Below are 25,003 nucleotides of genomic sequence, written 5' to 3' on the forward strand. Positions count from 1 at the left end.
TTCTTTGACTCTTTCAGTTGCTCCCAAAGAATGATGGGTAGCGGGAGACTTACTCGGTATAACAGTAATTAGCGTATTCAGTAGAAATCACCCGGAAAGCAGTGTTGTTGGTGTCCGGGGCGCTACAAGGAAAAGCAGTTTATTAAGCTATGGAAATACGTTTTTAAAGAAGACTTAAAGGTAACGTTTAGTTTAGCTCTCAGCCATACCATGCTCGTATGAGGATAATAACTGTATATAGTTGAGCATTCGAAAACTAAAGGGAATAAGAATCTTATTTTCCACACGAAATAAAGAAAGTCTTTTTTTACACAATCCTAGGAACTCCTGGATTAATTCACCAGTCACTTTTTACACAAGAGCGGAGGACAGAACTGCGTCAAAATTAGGCGAAAAATGCTTTTTAATCTAACATTTTGAACCATAGTGAGATTCCATTTCTATGAGTCTGAACAGGTCAGTGGGCGGTTCTAAGGGTGCAGGCTAGTCAACACTCCCTTTCCGCTGAAGGCAAGCGAAGGAGGGTAGGAAAGGGGCTTACAGCAATTCATTCCGCCGGTGGTGAGGTAGGCTGGGGGTGCTCACCTCTCTCTCCCTTTCTCTCTCTCTCCCTCCCTCTCTCTCTCGGTGTGGAGTCTGTGGCGCAGCCTCGTCAGGATAGCGATTATTGGCCATATTTAGTTCTCCCCCTCTCAACCTGGAATTAAGGCAAATTTCAAACTGGGGTTTCTCTGCTGTAGCTGTTCCTGCTGGACCGCGTAGAGGAAGGTTTAATTTGAAGGGGCGGGGTACAAATGGGGAGGGGGCGAGCTAAGTTGTTTAAAAAACGTTTTCTTTATTGATAATGTGTGCTGATTTTATAATTATTACTTATTTAAAAATAAATGCAAACCATTCTGGATCAAATTCCTTGTCTTCAAAAAATAGACATTCTTTTCCGTGCCACAACAGAGATACGCAGAATGTTCAGATGAATTGTTTCCTATGCAGAAGTTATATTTTTTAATAGTTCTGAACAGTAACTCAAGAATACTTAGATTTAGTAACACTTAGTTTCTTTTAAAAAGCAGGATATTTGTCCTACCCCTATTACAGAATATAAGCATATGTTCTTTTACTGAAAAGATGAGCTGGGTATTGAAGCTCTAGTCTCCCAGTGCAGCTGTGTCAGGAGGTTTTAAATTTGTTAGACATCAGGGAATTTTGGATATTACTGAGCCTCTGGGAAAGGAAGGAATGATTTAAACCAAAGTGGAACCAAACTGCAGGTGCTTGATATAAAAAGACTGTGAAGTCATTTTGAAATAGACTTCTGAGAAAAAGGGAGCAGGGTATGCAGAGTTTTGAATTTGGGACCTGCTTTTTAAGAGGCATGATGAGAAAACAATGTTCCAAGTCATTCCTGTATACCTATGTGAATGTAGTTAAAACATGGCACTTATGGCACATGGGGGACAAATGGCATAGTCAGGCAGGGTGTGTGTGGGATCACCAGGGACTTCGAGGCCTTGGAGAAGAAACTCAGGGACCTAAAGGCCCAAGTTGCCTTCTCATCAATCTTACCAGTCTGGGGATTTGGGCCAGGCAGGGATAGGAGGGTTGCCAAGGTGAATTATTGGCTAGGGGGTTGTGCCAGAAGGAACACTTTGGGTTCCTTGACCATGGCACCCGCTTTCTTGACAATGGACTTCCGGCAAGGAATGGGTTGCACCACACAAGGATGGGGAAAAGGTCCTTTGGAGATGTTCAGTCCGGAAGACTTTAAACTGAGCCGGAGGAGGGGGAGGTCAGGCCCCCCCAGAAACCTGTCTGCACTGGACAAGAGTGGGGAGAGGATCAGGGCTCTGTGACCAGGGTTTTAGAGGTACTGCAGGGACTGACAGGACTCATACAAAGAGAGGACCGGTATCAGGGAAGATGGGAGGAAGGAGGAGGCTGGGGACTCCAAAGCAAGGAAGCTGTGGGAAGGAGTTGAGGTGCATGTACACCAATGCTAGGAGCATGGGTAATAAGCAGGAAGAACTTGAAGCTCTCCTGGGAACAGGAGGGTATGACCTGGTGGGAATCATAGAAACTTGGTGGGATGAAAGGCAAGACTGGAATGCAAACAGAGGGGGGTAGCTCTTGTTTAGAAAGGACAGGAAGGGAAAGAGGGGTGGGGGCATACTTTTTATGTCAGGGAAGGGATAGGATGCAGTGGGATAGAATGCAGCACTGATGGGGATTCGGTAGAGGCAGTCTGGGTGAAACTAAGGGGTTTTGACAGGGAAAGGGACCTGACAATAGGGGTATGTTATCGCCTTTCAGGTCAACTTGAGACCCTGGATGATGTCCTGACAGGTCAGATTCTAAGGATATCTCAGGGGAGAGACACAGTAATTTTGGGAGATTTCAATCTCCCGGATATTAGTTGGGAGACTCACTCAGCAGTGACAGCCAGGTCACGTCACTTCCTAGAAGCTATAGGGGGAGGTTTTTTCACAGAGAGGGTCTGAGAAGTGACAGGGAAGGGGGACATCCTTGACTTGGTCTTGACCAAACGGGAGGAACTGATAGATGAGGTACAGATTAGGGGAACTCTGGATGCAAATGACCACTCCATCCTTTGCTTTGAGATCAGGGGAATGGGGACATGCAGCAGGTCGAGCATTAGAAGCTGGGACTTCAAGAGGGCCAGCTTTGGCCAACTGAAGGCCAGAGTGGGGAAAGTCTCCTGGGACAGGTTACTGGAAGGCAAGCAAGTTGAGGAGGGGTGGATAGCACTCAAAAGGGAGGTTTTGGAGGTGCAAGCCTTGACGATACCTCTAGTTAGTAAGCTGGGAAGGCTTAGGAGAGGGCTGCCATGGATGTGAAAGGAGGTGGTTAGAGGAATTTGATGCAAGGGTAAGCTCCATAGGAAATGCGTACTAGGGCAAATAGATAAAAGGGTATACCAGGAGGAGGTGGCCTGTTGCAGCAAGGCTAAGGTGGATTACGAGCTGAGACTTACAAAGAATATCAAGAGCAACAAAAAGGGCTTCTGTTGTTGTTGTTACTCGCCTAGTTATGTCCAACCTATCGCAACCCCATGGACAACATTCCTCCAGGCCGTCCTGTCCTCCACCATCCCCTGGAGTCCACTTATGCTCACGCTGACTGCTTCAGTGACTCCATCTAGCAACCTCATTCTCTGCCATCCCCTTCTTCTTTTGCCATCTATTATTCCCAGCATTAGGCTCTTCTCCAGGGAGTCTTTCCTTCTCATTAGGTGGCCAATGTATTTGAGTTTCATCTTCACTATCTGGCCTTCCAAAGAGCAGTCAGGGTTGATCTCCTCTAGGACTGACCAGCTTGATCACCTTGCAGTCCAGGGGACTCGCAGGAGTCTCCTCCAGCACCACAATTCAAAGGCCTCAATCCTTCAGCGCTCAGCCTTCCTTATGGTCCAGGTTTCACAGCCATACATTGCAACTGGGAAAACCATGCCCTTGACTATAAGCACTTTTGTCGGCAGGGTGATCTCACTGCTTTTCAGTATGCTGTCTAGATTTGCTCCCAAGGAGCGAGTGGCTTTTAATTCCTTGACTGCAGTCCCTGTCTGTGGTGATCGTGGAGCCCAGGAAAATAAAATCTTTCACTACCTCCATTTCTTCCCCTTCTATTTGCCAGGAAGTGATTGGACCAGATGCCATGAACTTAGTTTTCTTAATGTTGAGTTCAAGCCAACTTCTGCGCTCTCCTCCTTCACCTGAACCAAGAGACGCTTTAGTTCCTCTTCACTTTCTGCCATTAGAGTGGTATCATCTGCATTTCTGAGGCTGTTAATATTTCTCCTGGCAATCTTAATTCCAATTTATGATTCATCTAGCCCTGCCTGTCTCATGATGCACTCTGCATATAAGTTAAATAGGCAGGGTGACAGTATACAGGCTTGCTGAACTTGTTTCTCAATTCTGAACCAATCAGTGGTTCCGTGTCCAGTTCTCACTGTTGCTTCTTGACCCACATATAGGTTTTAAAAAGAGACAAATAAGATGGTCTGGCACTCCCATCTCTTCAAAGACTTGCCACAATTTGTTGTGATCCACACAATCAAAGGCTTTAGCATAGTCCATGAAGCAGATGTTTTTCTGGAACTCCCTAGCTTTATCCAAGATCCAGCGTATGTTGGCAATTTGATCTCTAGTTCCTCTCCCTCTTCGAAATCCTGCCTGTACTTCTGGTAGTTCTCGGTCCACATACTGCTGGAGCCTAGCTTGTAGGATTTTGAGCATCACTTTGCTAGCATGTGAAATGAGTGTAATGGTGCAGTAATTTGAACATTCTTTGGCATTGCCCTTCTTTGGGACTGGAATGTAAACTGACCTTTTCCAATCCTGTGGCCACTGTTGAGTTTTCTAAATTTGCTGGCATATTGAATATAGCACTTTTACTGCATCGTCTTTTAGGATTTTTAATAGCTAAGCTGGAATATGTCACCTCCACTAGCTTTGTTGTTGCTCAGACATCCTAAGACCCATTTGACTTCACATTCCTGGTTGTCTGGCTCGAGGTCAGTGCCCACCCCATCCTGGTTTTCCGGGACGTTAAGCTCTTTCTTGTACAGTTCTTCTGTGTAAGGTCCCTGCCATTTTGGTCCTTTATCATGCCCATCTTTGCATGAAACATTCCCTTCGTATCTCCAATTTTCTTGGAGAAATCTCTGGTCCTCCCTATTCTATTGTTTTCTTATATTTCTTTATGCTGTTCATTTAAGAAGGCCTTCTTATCTCTTCTAGCTATTCTCTGGAATTCTGCATTCAATTAGGTATACTTTCCCTTTCTACCTTGCCTTTCCTCAGCTATTTGTAAAGCTTCCTCAGACAGCCATTTTGCGTTCTTGCATTTCTTTTTCTTTGGGATGGTTTTACGTGTTGCCTCTTGTACAATGTTGCGAACCTCCATCCAAAGTTCTTCAGGCACTCTATCAGATCTAATTCCTTAAATCTATTTGTCACCTCTACTGTATATTCATCAGGAATATGATTTAGGCCATACCTGAGTGGCCTAGTGCTTTTCCCTGATTTCTTCAATTTAAGCCTAAATTTTGCAACAAGAAGCTCATCATCTGAGCCACAGTCAGCTCCAGGTCTCATTTTTACTGACTGTATAGAGCTTCTCCATCTTTGGCTGCAGAGCACATAGTCAATCTGATTTCTTTGTTGACTGTCTGGTGCTGTCCCTGTGTAGAGTCTCTTGTGTTGTTGGAAAATAATGTTTGCTATGGCCAGCATGTTCTCTTTACAAAATTCTACCAACCTGTGCCCTGCTTCATTTTGTACTCCAAGGCCAAACTTGCCTGTCATTCCAGTTATCTTTTGGCTTCCCACTTTAGCATTCCAATCCCCCATGATGATGAGGAAATCATTTTTTGGTGTTAATTCTAGAAGATGTTGTAGGCCTTCATAGAACTGGTCAACTTCAGCCTCTTCAGCATCAGTGGTTGGGGCATAGACTTGAACTATTGTGATTTTGAAGGGTTTGCTTTGGATTCGAACTGAGCTCATTCTGTCATTTTGGAGATTGTATTCCAGTATTGCTTTTCCTACTCTTTTATTAACTATGAAAGCTACTCCATTTCTTCTGAGGGATTCTTGCCCGCAGTAGTATACCTGATGGTCATCTTAATTAAACTCACCCATTCCTGTCCATTTTAGTTCACCGATTCCTAAGATGTTTATGTTTAGTCTTGTCATCTCTTGTTTGACCACATCCAGCTCGCCTTGATTCATGGATCTTACATTCCAGGTTCCTATGGAGTATAGATCTTTACAGCATTAGATGCTCCTTTCACTACCAATTGCAGCTGCAACTGATTGTCCTTTCAGCTTTGAAGCAGTCACTCCATTCTTTCTGGTGCTACTAGTACTGGGCCTGTGCTCTTCCCCAGTAGCATATTGGACACCTTCCGACCTGAGGGGCTCATCTTCCAGCGTCTTATCTTTTTGCATTTTGGTACTGTCCATGGGGTTTTCATGGCAAAGATACTGGAGTGGGTTACCATTTCCTTCTCCAGTGGATCACATTTTGTCAGAGCTCTCTGCTATGACCTGTCCATCTTGGATGGCCCTGCACGGCATAGCTCATAGCTTCATTGAGCTACGCAAGCCCCTTTGTCACGACAAGGCAGTGATCCATGAAGGGGAAAAGGGCTTCTATCAGTATGTAAATAGCAAGAGGAAGGGGAGACAAGTAGTGGGACTGCTAAATAAGGAGGAAGGGGATCCAGTGACTGATGTGAGGGAACAGGCACAGATGCTAAATGACTATTTTGCCTCTGTGTTTTCCCCAAAGCAGGACAGGGGAGATCCGCATGGGAGATTAGAGGAGGCCGGGGACTTAGGGGCACAGATTAGAGTCACCCCCCTAGAAGTTGAGGGGCTCCTCAGCCCATTAGACGTTACAAAGGCGCTAGGCCCTGATGGGTTACACCCGAAAGTACTTCGAGCATTGGCAGGGGTTCTTTCCCACCCTCTGGCCTCTATTTTTGAGGCCTTGTGGAGAACAAGTGAAGTTCCAGAGGACTGGAGGGTGGTGTCAGTGGTCCCAATTTTCAAAAAGGGTAGTAGAAGGGACATGGGGAATTAGAGACCAGTTAGCCTTACATCCATTGTAGGAAAAACAATGGAAAGGCTCATAATAGCGAGAGATCTAGTGCTGAGAGGGGAGGCTGGCGGCCACATAACACGGCTTCCGCAATAACAGATTCTGCCAGACAAACCTTGTGGAATTGTATGTCACATGGAGGTGGGTAGAGGCCTGTTCTCTCCTGCAGAGGAGGGAATGACACGCTTCAATGGAGCAAAGCTCAGTGAACCAAGGTTCAATTTAGATGCGTCCTATACATGGGGGTGTCTTATAGAGGGAAAAATAAGGTACTTCCTGACAGTTAGGACCCCGATGGTTTGGAATGGGCTTCCACGGGAGGTGGTTGAGGCTCCATGAGTGAGGGTGTTCAAGGATAGGCTAGGCATGCACATGGTAGGCATGTCATGAGTGGAACCAGCTGAAACTGTACAACAACATTTTAATTAAAGGTATAGGAACCCTGGAACATATTTGCATTTTATTTTTTTTAATTGCCATAAATTGATTTTGACAACCCAGAAAGCATTAGAATACAGCTATTTGTCAGCAACATTGTCTGAATTCTCCCTAAAAAGTAAGTAAATATAGTAATTTCAGACTAGGCTGGAAGTAGCCATTGTATTTTTCAACCTAGCCATGCTGAGGGAATTGGAGAACATGGATGATAAATGGTACAACTGTTCTACAAAAAGAAGAGGGTCCAGTGTGATATCATTACATGTTTTCCTGGCTTCCACGTTATTCATTTGCCACTTCCATAGGAAACACATCATAATGATGATTATAAGTAGGCTAAGATGAACAACTGTATTTGTTTAGTTGTTTGAAAGTATTTTCAGGCTGCTTTTAAAGTGTAGCGCATTGGGCAGAAGAAGGGTAATCCTGATATGGGACTGTAATTTTTGGCAGTAGTTCTTAGGTACTTTAGAACAGAAAGTTTACCCTTAAACATTAGCCTACAAGTATGGAATCTTGAACCAAATGGGTTGGTATAATAAATCCTTGTTTCTCAGTGGCATAACAAAAACTTGCTTGCAGTTATTATGATTATCTTTTACCTGTGATATAAACCATATATCGGGTATGAGGCCTATGTAATTTTAGATCTCCTAGAATGCAATCCTTACAAGACAGGCAACACTTAAATGGAGTGTCCCAGTCTTTTAAGTTCTTCATTCATCCAAAGCTCCATCTATTATGGCCTAGCAGGGAAAAGAATAACTGGTGTTTATACCTCCCATTCCTATCATTAAGCATTTTGAGAGTGATAGACCACCCTGCCTTCCTAACTCGTCTGGGAGAAGTAAATGGGAGCCAGGTTTGAACACTGCAAAGTCTCCTCTTCAACAACTGCCTGCCTTCTCCATTAGTTTTTTGCACAAAATTTTTGCATTTGCGGTCCCCACTCAGGTGCTAATTGACCCCCGCCCCCAGAAAAGAGTCCGCTAGGGGTGTACACCCGAAAGAACATTTGCAGTTTATTCAGATATGCAAGAACTACATGTAGCATGATGATAGCCCCCAAAGGGAAAATAAAAATGGAGTCTGTACAAGATGCTTTTATAACCTATCAGTTACATACACAGTTTGGAGGAGGGGGGGATCACAGGGTCATGAGAGTTAAACAATAGGGCTGAATGGGATTAAGACACACAAAACTAAAAGAAGAGCCTTCTGTTCAAGTGAAGCTTCTCTGTGGTCAGGACTGTCTGTCTGGCTGCCTCAAGAGAAGTTCTGCAGCATGCTGTGGCTTTTTATATGCTGTCCAGGAGCCATAGGAATGGGTTTAAACTTCCAGCACAATATATGTTTTGTATTATTAGAATTTCACTTGTGGAATTGTTCTATTTTAGGAAATGTTGCAAGGAGCTGATGAACTCTTTCAAAATGTGGCAGATCATCTTGAAGAAATGGATACATCAGATACCCAGTGGGGATGGTTTTACTTGGCTGAATGTGGCAAATGGCATATGTTTGAGGTAGTTGTCTGGATATGTAGATGGACGAACCTATTTAGCTACATCTCATCTCTTCCTCTCTGCTTGTGAAGGTCACACTTTCCATTTCACAGATGCAGAATAAATTTAGGCTTCAATCCTATACCTATGTACCTGAGAGTAAGCCCTGTTGAACTCAGTGGGGCTTGCTTCTTGATAGACATGTATAGGTTTGCAATTTAAGGGTCTTTGTTGGGGGACATAATATTTCTTTTCAAGTGTGCACTTGAATATATATTTGAATAGGACACCTTTTGGTGCTTGCATCATAGCACAAGTTTTAAATTTACAATGTAGATACAAAAAAAAATTCTACTGAATCACTGCAAAACAATTTTAAGTATTATTCACAATACTGTATATTTGTTTCCAAAACTGGTAACTGATGCCTAGTTCTTTACAAACTTTACCTTTAATTGTCTACCACCTTTTCTTTATTTCATTTTTAATAACTGCTATTTGCTATACTTTATCCATGTTTGGCGGGTTCTCAGCCCCTTCCTTCTGCTGCCCTCCCACTGGTATGCCTTCCTCCTCCCCAGCCTTTGCTGAGGTTGCAATGGCAATCCTACAGGAAGGCCACTATGGAGTGTGCTGCAGCAGTTGTGAAAGATGGGAAAAGCAAGAAATCCCCATTTGGATTTCTCTTTCTTCAGTTGTAGTAGCGTCCACAGCCTAAGGAGGTAAAATCTACTGTATTCTGTGGTTCCTGAAATGCTCTTCCAGGAGCCACAGGATTCCTCTGTGGCTTAGTTTGTGTCTGATTTAAGAGTGTAAAAGAGTGTAAAAGAGTAGAGACCTGTCAAAGCCTTTTTTCCTGAAATACCATTTGCATAGATGGTACTAGAGAGTTGCTACCTTTATGCCCCCCTCCCATTTTATGAGTCCCACATCTGCTGCTATGTACCAAAGTTCACCACTGCTCTGTGGTGACCACCACTGTGAGTGAATGGGAGAATAGACAATATAGTATATCCATACTCCTTTTTATTCTTTCTTTCCTGTGGCCCTTCCTACTGCCACCATATGGATTTTCTCGTTTTTGTGACAGCATTTCTGAAACCAACCTTAAAACTCTTGGGACCAGATGTGGACAACATGTTGTAGCTCATCATGAATTAAACCAACAATGAGCTGGAACATATCATCTGAACATGGTATACAATCAAATAACCCTTGTATAGCCCATATTGGCTAGGTTTGCACAGCATGGCAACCCCAAGTAGGAGTTGCTTATTCAAAATGGTAACTGCATATGCATTGCAGCCTCATCATGGGTTACCGACAGTGGACTATTGTGTTTCGAGAACAACCTCTATGAAGTCACAGGTGCTTAATTTAGATAGTGTGAGTGTTGACTATTTGATGGAGGCTGGATAACCCAACAAAAGAGTTCACAACATTTAAAATTATACAGAAAAATGATAATAGCAAAAAGGTTTAAAATCTGAATGGATATGCACACATGGCACACAGAAGGGACACAGGACCAATAAGGTAATTTAGGCAACTAGGAATAAATGCATCTATCTAACTAGACAGTATCCCTATATTCTTCAGGTCTCTTATCCAAGCAGTTTCATCTTCCTTGGTTCTGCTTCTCCAATCAGAATTACAGAGAAATACCTGAAAGATCATTAGCTATGTCTGAAAAAATTCAGTCAAATTAGAATAAGGCTTTCAATACCTGGGGTCAGACCTTCATTTTTTTTTCATTTTCATGAATTCCAAAATGTATTAATTTATCTGCCCTGGCCTTCGTTTTCATTTTCTTCAGTTCTTAACACATCCATAAACAGAATAGATAACACAGCGTGAACATTTGATGTACTTATTTTGCATTACTTCATGCAGAGCATGGGTTTCCTTCTTGCTGAATTTGGGGGATGGAATGATGCATATGGTGGTACTATGAACTCCTCTGCCAAAAATTCATGAGAGACCCTTAGACAAGCGGCTCTCTCTTGGCCTCAATTCCTACCTATAATTTGGGGATAGCAATTCTGCATATTTTACAATAGAGCTGTTGTTATTGTTTCATCATCCTTGGTATATAAACTTTTAAAATATACTTTTTATTTGTTTTGAAGACTGATTCTAATACCTGGTGTTCACTTAGCAGTGAAGACATTGAAAAGAGGTTCAAAATGAATCCACAAGGCTCCATTTCTTTTACAACTGCAAAATTTAACTACATATTAGACTTTTCAAGTACGTATATTTTTTGTGTATACTTTTACACGTGTATCATGGTGAAATCTGGAGAGGGCAAGCCTAGTTACAACATATTGGTAGCGATCAGCTTTTGCAGACTAACATTACTTGATATTTATGGAAATTTTTAATATGTTCTAGCCTTGTTCTCTAGATACATTTACAAGATTTATTTTGTTTTCCTTTGAGAAATCTATGTCTTTAGCATATACACAGGAAACACATGAGTATCTTTTTATAGGGTTCTTGAGGGAGAGGCAACCCAGAGTTCCCAGTTCTGGCACAATAGTAAGCAAATCCTAAACTGACAGGAGGAGTTAAGTATAATCAAGCCACGGGCAATAGCAGAATTTTTAAAACTCTGGATTGCCATTGCATGCAAACTGGCCAATTAAATAAAACTATTCTCATGAAGTTATTCTGAATAAAAGTACTTGAATGAACACTGATTGATTTGCAGATCTTCACTAATTTGGGTTTTGTACACAGGGATGAAGCAAACCAATCAAACAACTGGAAAAGAGCGTCCCATAAAGCGAGCTCCATTTTCTATCAGTGCCTTCAGGTAGGCAATAAAGCTCACTTGTGTTTTTCTTGTTATATATTAGTATTCTCTCCCACAAGTACAGGAGGCCAGCTAGTTTTGGGGAGGCCTCTGGAAGGCAGACTTTGTTAAATTTCTTGAAGTAGACATTGTCTTCCCAGAAGTTTCCAGTTAATTCTCATGCATTGTGGTGGGAGGCAGAAATCCTGGCTCTCATGTGCATTGCGAGAGCAGCAACAACAACAACAACAAATAAGGAGAAGGGGGAGGGGGAATGGAAAACGGGAATGCCAAACAAGTGTCAGTCCTGGCATGCAGCCAGCTGAAGCCTGGCAAAAGGAGAGAACCCTCCAGCAGACAGGCCCAAAAGGAGGCCTCTGCATGTGCTCTCCACATGAACAAGCCACAACTGCTGCCACATTGGTGCATGAACTGCAGCCCTCACATCCCACCTCCCAGCATGCAACCCCAACACCCTCTGCTGCATAGACCTGCACTTTGGAGGCTGTGGATCACTCTTGCATGGGGGTGCGGGGGAACAACCAGACTGCAAGGCCCACTCTTGCCAGCACATGGTCCAGTCCAGGCATCTCACTCACTGTCACACAGGCAAGCCCCTCCAAAAGGTTTCTAACATGTGTTGCTGATAACTTCCTCCTACAGAAAGTGGAGAAAGGAACAGTTATCCTTGACTTTGTACTAGGTGACAGGGAACACTTAGTGGATGATGTGGCAACTATGGAAATGCTCAGGAAAAGTGAACATGCTATACTTAAAGGAAGCAAAAGCCAAATGTAGCCAAACATGTACCTGGCTTTCAAGAAATCCAATTTTATTACACTCAGAACAATGATAAGCAGAGTTCTATGGCAAGCAATTCTAATGAGAAAAGGAGACTAAGACAGGTGATTTTTTTTCTAAAAGGAAATTCTAACAGAACAATCACAAACAATTCCAACAAGGAAAAAAGGTAGAAGACAACAGAAGAAGCTCATGTGCCTTCACCAAAAGCTTAGGGAGAATCTGCATAAGAACTAGAAAGAAAGCCAGGCTGAAAAAGAAGGAAACATGCAGCACAGAATTGCAGGGAAGGTGTCAGGAAGGCAAAAGTTAGACAATGAGGCTAGCAAGGGATGCTAAAAGCACCAAAATGCCTTCTTCTGATATGTCCATAGTAAAAGAGAGAAGAAGGAAATAGGGGTTGAACTACTCAAGGTGGATGGCAAAATGATAATAGATGACAAAAGGCAGTAGTGCTCAATTCCTACTTCACCCAAAAGAAGATCTATGACCTTCCTCATAAAGTACAAGTTGAAGAAGCAGGATGGCAGCTCAAGATTGATAGGCAAATGGTCAAGGATCATATAATTGGGTTGAATAAGTTCATATCTCTAGGGCCTGATGAAAAGTGTTCAACTATTTAAAGTGGATGTCAGAGTGATATTAGAAGACAAGGAAAAGGCAGAGGTGCTCAATTCCTTTGCTCAGTCTTCTTGCATGAGAAAATCTACAACAAAGAGGAAGTACAAGCTGAAAGTTAGAGGTGGCAGCCCAAGATTGACAGACAAATGGTCAAGGAATACTTAGATAGAATAAACATGCTCAAATCTACAGGGTCCAATGAACTTCATCCCAGAGTCATAAAGGAGCTGGCAGAAGAACTCTTAGAACCACTGTCTTTGAGAAATCAAGGAGGACAAGGAAAGTGCCAATGACTGGAGAAGGGCTAAAGATGCCCCCATCTTCAAGAAAGGAAAAATAGAACTTTGGGGCTATAGAGTAGTCAGTCTGACAACAGTTCCTGAAAAAATTCTGGAGCAGATTTTACAGCAGTCAGTCTGCAGACACCTTGAAAACAATGCAGTGATTACTAGAAGCCAGCATGGATTTATCAAGAACAATACTGCTGGATTAATCTGATCTCATTATTGATTGGTGGGCTCTGGGAACACTGTGGACATAATATATTTTCACTTCAGCAAGGCGCCCTATGATGTCCTGATTTGCCAACTCACAAAAGGTGGGCTAAATGGAACAATTATCAGTTGGATCCACTATTGGCTACAGAATCAGACTCAAAGAACTCTCATTAATGGTACCTTCTCAGACTGAGGAGAGGTAACAAGTGGGGTACTGCAGGGTTCAGTCATAGGCCTAGTGCTCTTCAACATTTTTCTTAAAGATTTGGATTAGGGTCCAAATCCAAACGGCTTGGGTCCTGGTTACCTAAGGAGTGCTTATGTCCATATGTGCCCACCCGCCTCTTGAGATCAGCGGCAGAGGCCCTTCTCCGGGAACCCTCCATGAAGGATATTAGGAGGGTGAGTACTTGGAGGAGGGCTTTCTCTGCGGTGGCGCCCGATCTATGGAATGCGCTCCCCAGAGAGGTCCGCCTGGTGCTGTCGTTATTTGTTTTTCGGCACCAGGCAAAGACCTTTTTATTTAAACGCCATTTTAACTGTTAATATTATTTATTTATTTTATTTTTATGGCCAGGACGTCTCCAATTATATTATATTGTTTTATATTGTGATTATTTATTTATTGTTGTAAGCCGCCCCGAGGCTTCAGCGAATGGGGCGGCATAGAAGCTTTCTAAATAAATAAATAAATTAGGAAATGCAGGGAACAATGATCAAAGTTGCTGATGACACAAAACAGAGTGGGATACCCTAATACTTTAGAAGACAGAAAGAAGTAAAATCTTGAAAACAACAGAATGAAATTCAGTAGGGACAAATGCCAAGTTCTGTGCCTAGGAAAAAGAAACCAAATACATTGTTACAACATGGAGAATACTTGGCTCAACAATATTGCAAATGAGAAGGATCTTGGAATTGAAGATCACAAGTCTAGTATGACTCAACAATGTGATATGGCTGCAAAAGGCGCAAATTTATTTTAGGCTAAATTAATAGAAGTATCACTTCTAAATCACAAGAAGTACTAGTTCCCCTTTACTAACCATTAGTTAGGCTTCATCTGGAGTATTAGGTCCAGTTCTGGGCACCATAGTTTAAAAAAAGATGCAGACAAGCTGGAAAGGGTTCTGAGGGAGGCAACAAGGATGATTCAGGAACTAGAAACATGTCCCTGTGAGGAGAGATTGAAAGAACTGGGCATTTTTAATCCTGAGACTTCAGTGTAGCCTTCATAAGACTGATCTCACTCTACAAGTACTTGAAAGGCTGTTGCAAACAGAAAGAACAGGATCTCTTCTCAGTCATCCCACAGTGCAGAACACCGAATAACATGATCAAGTTGCAGGAAGCCAGATTGCAGCTAGATATCAGGAACATCTGACTGCTAGAGCAGTATGACAGTGGAACCAATTAGGAAGGTTGTGGGCTCTCCCACACTAGAGACATTCAAGAGCCAACTGGACAGTCATCATGTCAAACCTTTCCAGAGGGATGGTTTAACATGAAGTCTGCACTGAGCAGAGGGTTCGACCTAGTGGTCTTCTGGCTGCTTCTAACACTATTATTCTATGATTCTAAACCAGCCTAGCACTTGGGAACTGCCAACACAGGCCTTGAGTGCCACATAAAGTACAGACCACAAGAAAGTTGGCATCTTTAGGCAATGCTCCAGGAAGGCAGCTCCCACCTACAAGACCATGTGAGTCCCCTTCCCACAAGGCTACAGGGCCAGGCCCACACCTAAGCAATCAGATGGGTGACCCCAGCCATGAAGGCAGACCTCTAGATAGCTTCTCCCTGCAGGCAACACAGCCCAACCTGTTCCCCCCAGGTCCCCCAGCTCAACCAGTGCCAGAACCAGTTCCCCAATTTCCATCCTGGCCTCTGGAAGGCACACACCACAGGGCTTGTCCCCTTGCTGTTCCCCAAGTCACTATGTGGCCCAAGAATTAAAAAGAGGGCTCCTGCTGAGAATTTTAGAGTAGGCCATTTAGCAAGGAAAGGAGGATGAATGGAGGGACACTGGGGGAGATTCCTCCTCTGTACACACCGGTAGTAACTGCTCCAGGGGGAGGGAACGCAGGGATAAGCATCCCAATTTTCCTTCATGCTTGCCTCCCAGGGAAAGGAGGAGTGCCCTTGGTCCACCTCAAGCACATCCTTCTCCCACCAGGGGACCTCCCCACCCAGAGGAGACACAGGCAAAAGAGGAGGGCCTTCTCACCTAATCCCACTGGGGTCAAGGATAGGAGTTCCCCTCAAAGGGGAGGTACAGAGGATCCAAAGCATACTTTCGCCAGGAACATGGCTCAAAGAGACCCAGGAGGGGGAGGCAGCAATCCCTAACTCCTACCTCTTCCTTGAATGCCTGGTCCAATACATTTCTGTCCCCTAGATATTCCTCCCCTTCTGACTTTAAGAGAGAAGAACCACAGAAAGAAAAGGCAACCCCAGGGGTGCCTGTTCTCTCCAGGGGCCTTCCAGACATCCTGAAGTTCCAATGCCAGGGGGATGCTCCTTCTACCTTGCAAAGTATCGCAATGTAGACAGCAAGCTTCCAGTAGCACTTTCTGCCCATCCTTCAGTCCCACTGCTTTTTTTTCTGGTGGAAATCCTATGCAAGGCTAATCCCAAACCTGCTCTCACTTTTTCAGCAAGTTTGGTCAGGAGGAAGTAATGACAGAGCTGACAGTCCCTAGAGTAGACAATCCACTGGTAGCCCTTACATCTAAACCCTGTGATTGCATCAGGGTTTCAGTCCAGGATTCAAGAAGAAAAAACAATGGGTAGATGAATCAGAATAATGACTTCAGCCTTTGCAATAATGAAAAAGAATGTTAAAGGCTATTCCTCTTCTGGTGTTAATATGGTCACTTCTCTTGCATTCTCTGAGCTCTGTCTGAAAGGGAAAATAAACAGCAAGGAGAAGTGATGCGTGATCATTCATAATTGCAGGTCATTTAGAGTGGAGTAATATGTTAAGCAGATCTAAAGTCATAAACCTAAGGTCAGTTCAGCAAAAAATGTTCACCAGTGTGATCGTTTATATTTTTATTCTTCCCTGCTAAAAGGCTCACATCAGCTACAATTCAGAAACAATATCTTAACAGGACATGATCGCTATTTTCAGTCTTTAATATTGAAAATATCTGTATTTAAATGTCCATATTTTATATTCAGTATTTAATTTAGCTTTTCATTCTAGTAGTCTACCTTTTCCACATCCCTTCAACTCCTTGCCAACACTCTTGATAGCTGCCTTTTCCTCTTTTATAGTATCTCACTGTGTCTGCATAGGTGGAGCCACCTCTCCCCTTTCAAATCAATCCTAACGCTTGTACATTTCCCACCCCAGTTATAGGCTTGACCTTTCTTTCTTTCTTTCTCCACTCATTTCTAGTGTTAGCTTTCACTTGTAAGGGAAGTTACAAAGAACTCTTTGCAACGAACTCTTGCTCTCATGTTTGATCCATTCCTCTACCAATACCATCTCATAACTCATAATTCTTGGAAGTATTATTTCCAAATATAGTTGCATTGCATACACTGAAAATAACAAATGGTTCCTCCAACCAAGAGATAGTATATATTAAGTATTTAAATATATTAATATTAAGTTTAAATATTAAGTAGCAGATGTCAGCAAACTATGCACAAGCATATTGATTCTGTTGATACAGAAATTTCACCAGCATTTACCAGAAGCCAGTAATAGTGTGATGGAAAAGCAACATTAGGCACTTCCTGACGCTATGCAGATAATTTCCCACCCAGGGGAGAAATAGTATTGTTGGCCATTCACTTAAAGAGATGTCAGATTACATGGGAGATAATCTGTACGGTAGAGAGGTAGGTTTATGCTTCTCACTATGGCGGTACTAGGTTCTTGTGAGTGTATGAAACATAGCTTCCTTATATTATAAGATATTCCAATTTGTAAACTAAACATTTTATTGAGTTTTGTTATCTAAAAATTACAACTGTTTTAAAATTTGATTCCATTGAAGTTCCACCAGCCTTTTATATATTTAAAAATATTATTGAAAATAACTCCACCTAACATAGTATCCTAACTTATTAACCTTAGTTGGGACCCCACCCCATCCATTACCTAGGGTTTCTATCATGTTGGAGGAAGCAATGTGAATCTTGGATGTGACTGTGTACTTCTTCTTTTGTGTTTAAAGTTACATCTGTGAAAATCAGTCTATCCCTATGCCCTCTCACTGGGAAAATGTAAATTCAGAAGAACCATACCAGGTAAGACCTTACTAGGGTCGTTTGAATATATTGAAGGCAAAGGAATAATGCATCTGGGTAAATCTCTATGAACATCTCTTTTTCAGCTTGTTCCTTTGCAAAAACATACAAATGAATATAATGAGGTTGCTAACCACTTTGGGAGAACAATGGATAGTAATCAAATTAAACGAATTCAAAGAATTCAGAACCTAGATTTGTGGGAATTTTTTTGCAGGTGAGACTATTTCCAAACTAATTTGTATCCTAATTCACTAAATGAAATCTTTCTCATTTTAAAGGCACATCATGTCAGTATATGTGTTTCAAAATTTCAAACTTAAAATACCCGTTTTAGCATTTCTGTTCATTTTAAGGGTACTTCTAGATGGATGACTACTAGTGCTACCAGTCAAAAGATACAATGCAGCTATTCTGTCTTTACTTTCTTAATTGTCTTTTTGTTGTAAGAAAAAAAAGATGGAAGAAGCAGCTGGAAACATAAGATGGTTACAAATGGAAATGACAACTGGATCCCTTCCTTCCCTGTAAAGTTCCATGAATGAGGTAGGGCAGTTGCACAGTAAAAACCTCATCTGGAAACACCCTTAATCAGATCATTCTTTACAGTTCTACGTTTGTATTTTCACTTCTTGGTAAAATGTTTGCTTAGGGCTCAAAGTACACATTAAATAACTTTACCATAAAAATGATTGCTGTTAATCTACCACCCTCTGCATCACCCTCATGTTTAATTCAAAACAATATGTGACATTGTGATAATGACAGTTGATTTTGTAACTGTCATTATATGATTTTATATAATATTTCATGTATTTAGGCCTAACTGGTTTATGAATTCAACTGAGCAAACACCACAAACTTTTTTCAATTTTAAATCTCTGATTTGTAGCCATACTTGGTACCTGAGGGACAATGATTGACAATAACAGGAAATTAAAGCAATGTTTCCAAAGGCTGGATCAGTGTACATATTTTCAAGTGCCATTTGAAATGGCATCTGCGTATTTATTATATGCCACTGTTGTAATGCATAGCATGGCTCATCATGGTGAAGCATTTGCCATACTGTCAGGAATATGCCAGGTTGTCCCTAAAGTTTTCTGCTAGCAGGAACCCTGCTGAAACCAGTTTCATTTCAATTTATTGGTCTGGCCCAACTGCCCACACATACACATTTTGGTCTAGAAGAAAATAAAAATGTTTAACCCATGCCCTAAAACCTAGAAACACTTTTTATTCACCACAGCAAGTGGCTATCTATGAACTTGTTTGCAATTATGTAGCAATTTTATTTGGATAACCTTCTTTATATACCTGTGGCTCTACAGATAATCATCCGCAGCTAGCATGGCCAGTAATCGGGGATAAAGGGAGTTGTACTATAGTAATGACAGGAGGCTACAGATTCCACACATCTGCTGTATCTGGTATTTGCAGGAAGCAGATCTGTTAAGCAGAGATCTGTTAACTTCCATGACAGTTTCTCGCACAAGTATCCCACAGTGGACAATATGGATCACAGTGAAACTGTCTGATACATAAGCAGAAAGTACTTTTATTGCCAGTGTATATTTAAGTATAAGATGATATTCAGTACTGGTTTTCTAGATTTAGAGATTCTCTTCCTCCATGGTATAAAGGAAAATGTTAGTGCATACCTCAGGATGATGTAAAAACAGCTGTATTACTTCAGACTGCAGATATTTCTAGGAAAAGGAGGTTTAAAAGGGGGGGGGGAAGGGTTGAAAGAGCAATAGGTGTTTTCTAACGGGGACATACGGCTGTATAGCCCCAGATAAAACAAAAACAAAACAGCTAGCTGTCAAAACTCCTTTTCCCTAGAAAAAGGGAGGCACTTTTCAATTTTTCTAAGCACCTGGAAATGTGGAGGAAAGTGCAAAATGTACAGAAGCATGCAGATCAGCTGTTTGTGGGGGTGGTGGCGTGGCGAGGATCTTGCCATGAAGGAGCTGTAAATCCTTCCCAGAAAAAATTCTGTGCAAAATCCCTTGTGACTTTGGTTTCTCTTGAAAGCTCATCTTTTGACAGCTGTCAAGAGAAACCAAGAGGGCAAAAATAATTTAGAGCCTCTTCTGGGCAGTGTCCAGCATGGTGCTTGCTGCCAAGGTGCAGCAGGTACCAATACCTGCTGAGGATTCACATCTTCAAAGGTTTGCCATTTTGCAGGTGCAGTTAAAACATTTTAAAGTACTTTTCCACAATTATTTTAATTAAAAAAGGCTTGGTCCACCAGAGACAATTTTGAAAGAGTTCTCACTAGGTGTTAAAACGAGAATTACAAAAGCTGTGTGTGTGTGTGGGGGGAGGGGGTACATGGACATAAAGGGGTGAAAAGTCAAGTTGAGGTACAAACAGTTCACAATCACAGCAGGAAGCCATGAGATAACTTGGTCTTCCTTTGATATCTGCTGGGATATCACAGGGGAACTGTGGAGGGACAACAACCATGGTTACACTGATTGTTGAGTTCACCTTGGGCTATTCACACAACAATCATTCCACTGTGGCCCTTTGCAGCAGTGGGTTAGTGTAAAGTGTGAATGAGTAGCAGCCAATATGTTGTACTGGTATTGGACTGAGACTCAAACCCAGGTTATATTCTCCACTCACTCATGAAACTCACTGGGTGATTTGGGGCACTCACTGACTCTCAACTTAACCTACCCCATAGGGTTGTAGTGAGAATGAAATGGAAAGGCAGAGGTTTATGTAAGCCACTTCCTTGCAATAAGTAAATAGTATAAAGAAGCAAACAGACATATATATGGGGCACACACTCATGCACACACATAAACAGATAAGGGAATACTCCCAGCATATTTCTGATTCCCCCCACCCTCATTTCATACCAGACAATTTATGATACTGCACAGAGTACTTTTTCAAAATGCCAGTGTGCCCCAGGATGTTGGGGACCTTTGCTCTCATCTAATGTCTTTCTAATCTTGGTGTTTTTCCCAGATAGCAATTCTAGTACTTGAATTCCAGAACAGTAAACTGTTGATAATCCTTTTTTTTGTGGGGGACACACAGGAAAAAGGCTCAGTTAAAGAAAAAAAGAGGTGTCTCCTTTATTAATGAACACATGTTGTTTCATGGAACCAGCAGTGAATTTGTTGAAGCTATCTGCATTCATAACTTTGACTGGAGAATCAATGGCATGCACGCTGCTGTATACGGAAAAGGCAAGGGACTTAACAAGTTATTCCTTTATATGTTTTATGAAGTATTCACAACTTTGGTTTTTCCACATTTTGTTGTGTTACTGAATGGAACAGAAGTGGAACTGAATGAATTTAATTGGTCTTATTACTAATTTGATGTATGCAAGGTACTCAACTAAAATACTTTTATTATGGTACAGAAGTTAAATAAGTAAAAACAAACTGGTACTTGATGGTTGTGTAAGTATTTACGCCTAGAGGCAATACTTGATAGAAGCATCTTTAGTAGCAATTACAGCTGGAAGTCTTCTTGGGTAAACCTCTGTCAGCTTTGTACATCTGGATCCTGCTCCGTTTGCCCAGTCTTCTTGGAAAAACTGCTCAAACCTGGTCAGGTTAGATAAAGATTACTGCAAGTCTTGACCACTTTCAAGTCTTGCTACAGTTTCTCAATCAGACGGAGTACTGGACTTTGAGCCATTCTAAGACACTCAGGTTCTTATTTTTAAACCATTCCAGTATTACTTTTATTATCTGACCAGGATAAAATAAAGATAAGATGGAAACAAAATGCAGAAGAACTGTACAGAAGAGTCAAAAGGACGATAAGACTATTTCAAGGAGGGAACCCATGAGGAGGAAGAACCTGCAATATTAGAAAGTGAAGCTGTTTTGAAAGCACTTGGAAGAAATAAAGTACCCAGAGTAGATATGATGACAACAAGGACAGTGCACACTGCCTCCTACATTACCATAGATAATAGATTGATACCAATGGAACTATTTCAAGCTGCAGAGACTGAATTAGTCCAAATCCTAACAAGAACATGCCAGCAAGTATGGAGAACAAAACAATGGCCCACAGCCTGGAAACATTTAATATACATTCCAATCCACAAGTAAGAAGTTAATAAAGAATGCAGTAAGACATTGATGTGCTTGTTCAAGGTGCTATATCAAAGAATTTTACCCTGTGTGGTGTAAGAAATGCCTGATGTTTAGTCTGGATTCCAAAAAAAGAAGCAACACTCAAGATCCTATCCAAAATGGTGAGAACACCAGTCACCCAGTAATAGCTACCTGGCCAAATGTGGAAAATGAGGTCCCTGGGGATTTTCATCAGGGACCTGGGTTCTCTCCGGCCACTGTAGTTATTTGCACTATGGATCCAGATTCAGCCCACTCAGCCTGTATCTGCAGTTTAGTTGTATAGCTGAGACCAGGTGTCATCCTTCCCTCCAGGAGTGCCCACTTTCCTGTTGGGCTGCCATTTCTCTACCAAGGAAAATGGTGCATTTGCTGATGTTTTCTGCTTGTTCAGGGAGGCTGAGCTGCACAAAAGAGACAAGAACACCACTGGGTAACATAAGAGGACAAAAATGAAAGAGTCATTGGAAGCTTAGGCCAACAGCCTACCTGGTGTTGGGAGGGGGAACCTGTAGTGGATGGCAGCTTGCAGGACTGTTGCAGGGGGCAGTGAGGCAGGCTTCTTGGCAGTGGTCGAAGTGATGGAGACAAAGCAGACATGATGTGGATCGCCTTGGGCACTGACAGGGTTTAATCTATAATCTAATATCCTCCTGCTGCCACCATTTTCCTCACTGCCCCCCTGGATCTTTCCACATACACCGAAAGGGCAGTACCACCCACTTTGGGAATCACTGTGCTAGACTGACAGATGAACAAGTGGGTCCAAGCCAGAACTTTTCCGAGAAGCAAAAATGACAAAACTTAGAGTATATCACATGATATCAAATGCAGAAGAAGTGTACGGCCAAATCTGAGATGGACTGACTGCATAAAAGAAGCCTTGAATTTTGAAGACCTGGGCAGAATTGTGAAGGACAGGAAGTTTTGGAGAGCATTCATTTATAGGGTCACCATAACCTGGAGCTGACTTGATGGCACATAATAATAGCAGTGCTACCCTGGCTGTGTCATTGCCTTGCTAGAAAGTGGACCTCTGCCCCAGTCCTAGGTCCCTTAGAGACTGGAACAGTCTTTCCTATAGAATTGCCATCTGCATGGCTCCATCTACCTTACCCTCAATACTGACTAGTTTCCCGGTCCCTAACAAGGAAAAGCATCTCTCTAACATGACATGGCTACCACCATGCCATTTTTGTGGACCATCTGGGTCATCCTGTGGACCATGTATCCCATTTCAGTCCAGCATCTCTCCAGCTCCTTCAGAGTTACCATTTTCCTTTTGGCTGTTTTTCTGACTAATGCCATCCTTACCTGGATCACTGAGTTTTAATGGAGAGCCTTCTCTAGGCAGAGTCGTGGTTGACTCATATTATTTCCATTTTGATTTAACAGTACTTTGGAAAATGTTCATATTATAGTTTGAGATTTTTGTTTATAACTCCATTCTGATTGCTGTTTGTGCTCACCTTTACCTTGGAGTTCTTTTGACAAGTTCCTTGGTCTTCATGATGTCTTTGTTTAAATCAGTCCTCCCACCTTCTGAGGCCTTCGAAGAACAGGTATTTTTTATCTGCAACCATATGGCATTGGAATTGCATAGTGGGGGTGGGGGTGCATTCAGCTATCCCTTACAATATGTGACTTGCAGAGGCAGCAGGTGAACCAGAGCTTCTTTAGGCATGTCACAGCAAAAGGAGGGGGGAATACTTCTGTAACCAACAAGTGCTAGCAAGAATGTGCTTACAAATATTTTGTGTAACAGTGAAACATTTTGCACCTTCACAGTGTTGTGAATCTTGTGTACATGAAGTAGTAACAATGCCAATTAAAACAATTTCAGTTCGAGATTTATTTATTTATTTAAACCTTTTCTATCCCGTCGCCACATGCCTCAGCATCTCGGGACAGCTTACAAAGGTTATAACACAACAAAATGTGGAAAAGTTGGGTGGGAGAAGACTGTTTCCACAAGGTACCATAAATTGGAATTCCTGAATACATATGATAATCTATGAGGAACTCCCAGGCAAAAGCAAACAAAGACTGGAACTCTAGTAACTCTGTTGAGCACAGTCTTCTCCAGAATGGAGGAAAGAATATAAAGATATGGAAATATGACTCAGAGATGGGTTCCAGAGGAAAGGCAGGATTGAAGGGCCAGGCAGATGGTGATCAGTCTGTTTAAATGAACAGGAACTGACTGCCTGCCCAGACAGAAAGCCAGGAAACTTTCTATAGGGCTTCTCATCAGTGATGTGTGGGCAGTTCCTCCAGCTAAGGAGTGCACTCTGCAGAAAAATGCCTGCTTGGGGGCTATGGCATGAATGTATTATGATACAATACTAGCAAACTCAGTAGTGTGCAGCAAATCCAGCTGAGAAGCTGATGGCTATTGGAACAAACTGGGCTTTAGTTCTTCTATGTTTTGAACTAGATGTGATGCAGAACAGAGAATGAATACAGAAAGAACTCTCCCTCTTGTCCTCTTTAACAGAAATGCATAGTGTAATATGTTCTGTATTTACCTGCTGTGCACCCTATGAAAGCAATTGCTGTAGGTCAGGAAATGTATGACATGAGGATGAGGGAGCAGTCAATGGGGTTGCCATTTTGGGCAGCTTGTCCTTCATGATATGTAGTTCCTCTGTGGGACATCAGTAGAATGAGATGAATTTTTTTCTGCCCTATACTCAAACATGTTTCTCTTTCTGTAGGAACATATTTTGCTAGGGATGCTTCATACTCCAGCCGCTTCTGCAAAGATGATTTAAAGTGTGGCAACACATTTCACATCCATGGCATTGATCTACAACTTCACGCATTTAAGAAGCATAAAGTCATGTTTCTTGCTCGTGTATTGACTGGAGACTATATTAATGGTGACTCCAAATATGTGAGGCCACCTTCAAAAGATGGGAGCTTTGTAAATTTGTATGACAGCTGTGTGGACAACACTTGGAACCCAAAGATTTTTGTTATCTTTGATGCCAACCAAATCTATCCAGAATATTTAATAGAATTCAGCTGAGACTTAGAGATGGCTGAATTGTATGATGGTGTTTTTATTTTTTGTGTGGTTTTGTTAAACTTACTAAGAAGTAAATATATAGCAGCAACTCCGAGTGGATATATGAAGTATGACTTAAATTATTTACATTTAAAATTCTGGAAGCACTTATAAACCCTAATAACAACAACATATTTATTTGTATACTGCATCACATGCTGCTATTGATCCTGCAGAAGTTGTGCTAAAATAGGAGTTGGGAATCCCAGGCCAGTCAATTTGGTCTCTTACTCCATAAGCTATCATCTGTCAAAGTTTGGTATAACATTAAAGTG

At 42.0% G+C, this 25,003-nt stretch overlaps 2 protein-coding genes and 1 long non-coding RNA gene across 5 annotated transcripts in view; 1 reads left to right on the plus strand and 2 right to left on the minus strand.

Moving 5' to 3' along the window:
* Positions 1 to 25: 25 nt before the first annotated feature.
* Positions 26 to 24,788, plus strand: PARP11 (poly(ADP-ribose) polymerase family member 11). Of its 3 annotated transcripts, none has more exons than XM_044417697.1 (8): positions 26 to 180; positions 8,460 to 8,585; positions 10,694 to 10,814; positions 11,307 to 11,382; positions 17,471 to 17,543; positions 17,630 to 17,760; positions 20,601 to 20,752; positions 24,376 to 24,788. In XM_044417697.1, the coding sequence occupies exons 2-8, from the start codon at positions 8,463 to 8,465 to the stop codon at positions 24,687 to 24,689; spliced, it is 990 nt and encodes a 329-aa protein (XP_044273632.1). In that variant the 5' UTR covers positions 26 to 180; positions 8,460 to 8,462; the 3' UTR covers positions 24,690 to 24,788. The 3 variants fall into 3 exon arrangements, with proteins under 3 accessions (XP_044273632.1, XP_044273634.1, XP_044273633.1); XM_044417699.1 differs by having other exon boundaries at positions 20,673 to 20,752; XM_044417698.1 differs by lacking the exon at positions 26 to 180 and adding an exon at positions 233 to 566.
* MFSD10 (major facilitator superfamily domain containing 10) overlaps positions 560 to 25,003 on the minus strand; it is a 111,609-nt gene continuing 87,165 nt past the window's right edge. The window contains exon 12 of the mRNA XM_044417696.1: positions 560 to 697. Within this exon, the coding sequence (XP_044273631.1) occupies positions 693 to 697 (5 nt within the window). The 3' untranslated portion in view covers positions 560 to 692. The remainder of the gene's footprint in view (positions 698 to 25,003) is intronic.
* Positions 20,598 to 22,387, minus strand: LOC123016927. The gene is made up of 2 exons (XR_006413505.1): positions 21,812 to 22,387; positions 20,598 to 21,118 (listed from the first exon to the last, which is right to left on the minus strand). It is a non-coding gene; the product is annotated as an uncharacterized LOC123016927 (long non-coding RNA).

The sequence above is a fragment of the Varanus komodoensis genome, unplaced genomic scaffold, assembly GCF_004798865.1.
Source record: "Varanus komodoensis strain SLA01 unplaced genomic scaffold, ASM479886v1 scaffold9, whole genome shotgun sequence".
In the NCBI taxonomy this organism is placed as follows: domain Eukaryota; kingdom Metazoa; phylum Chordata; class Lepidosauria; order Squamata; family Varanidae; genus Varanus; species Varanus komodoensis.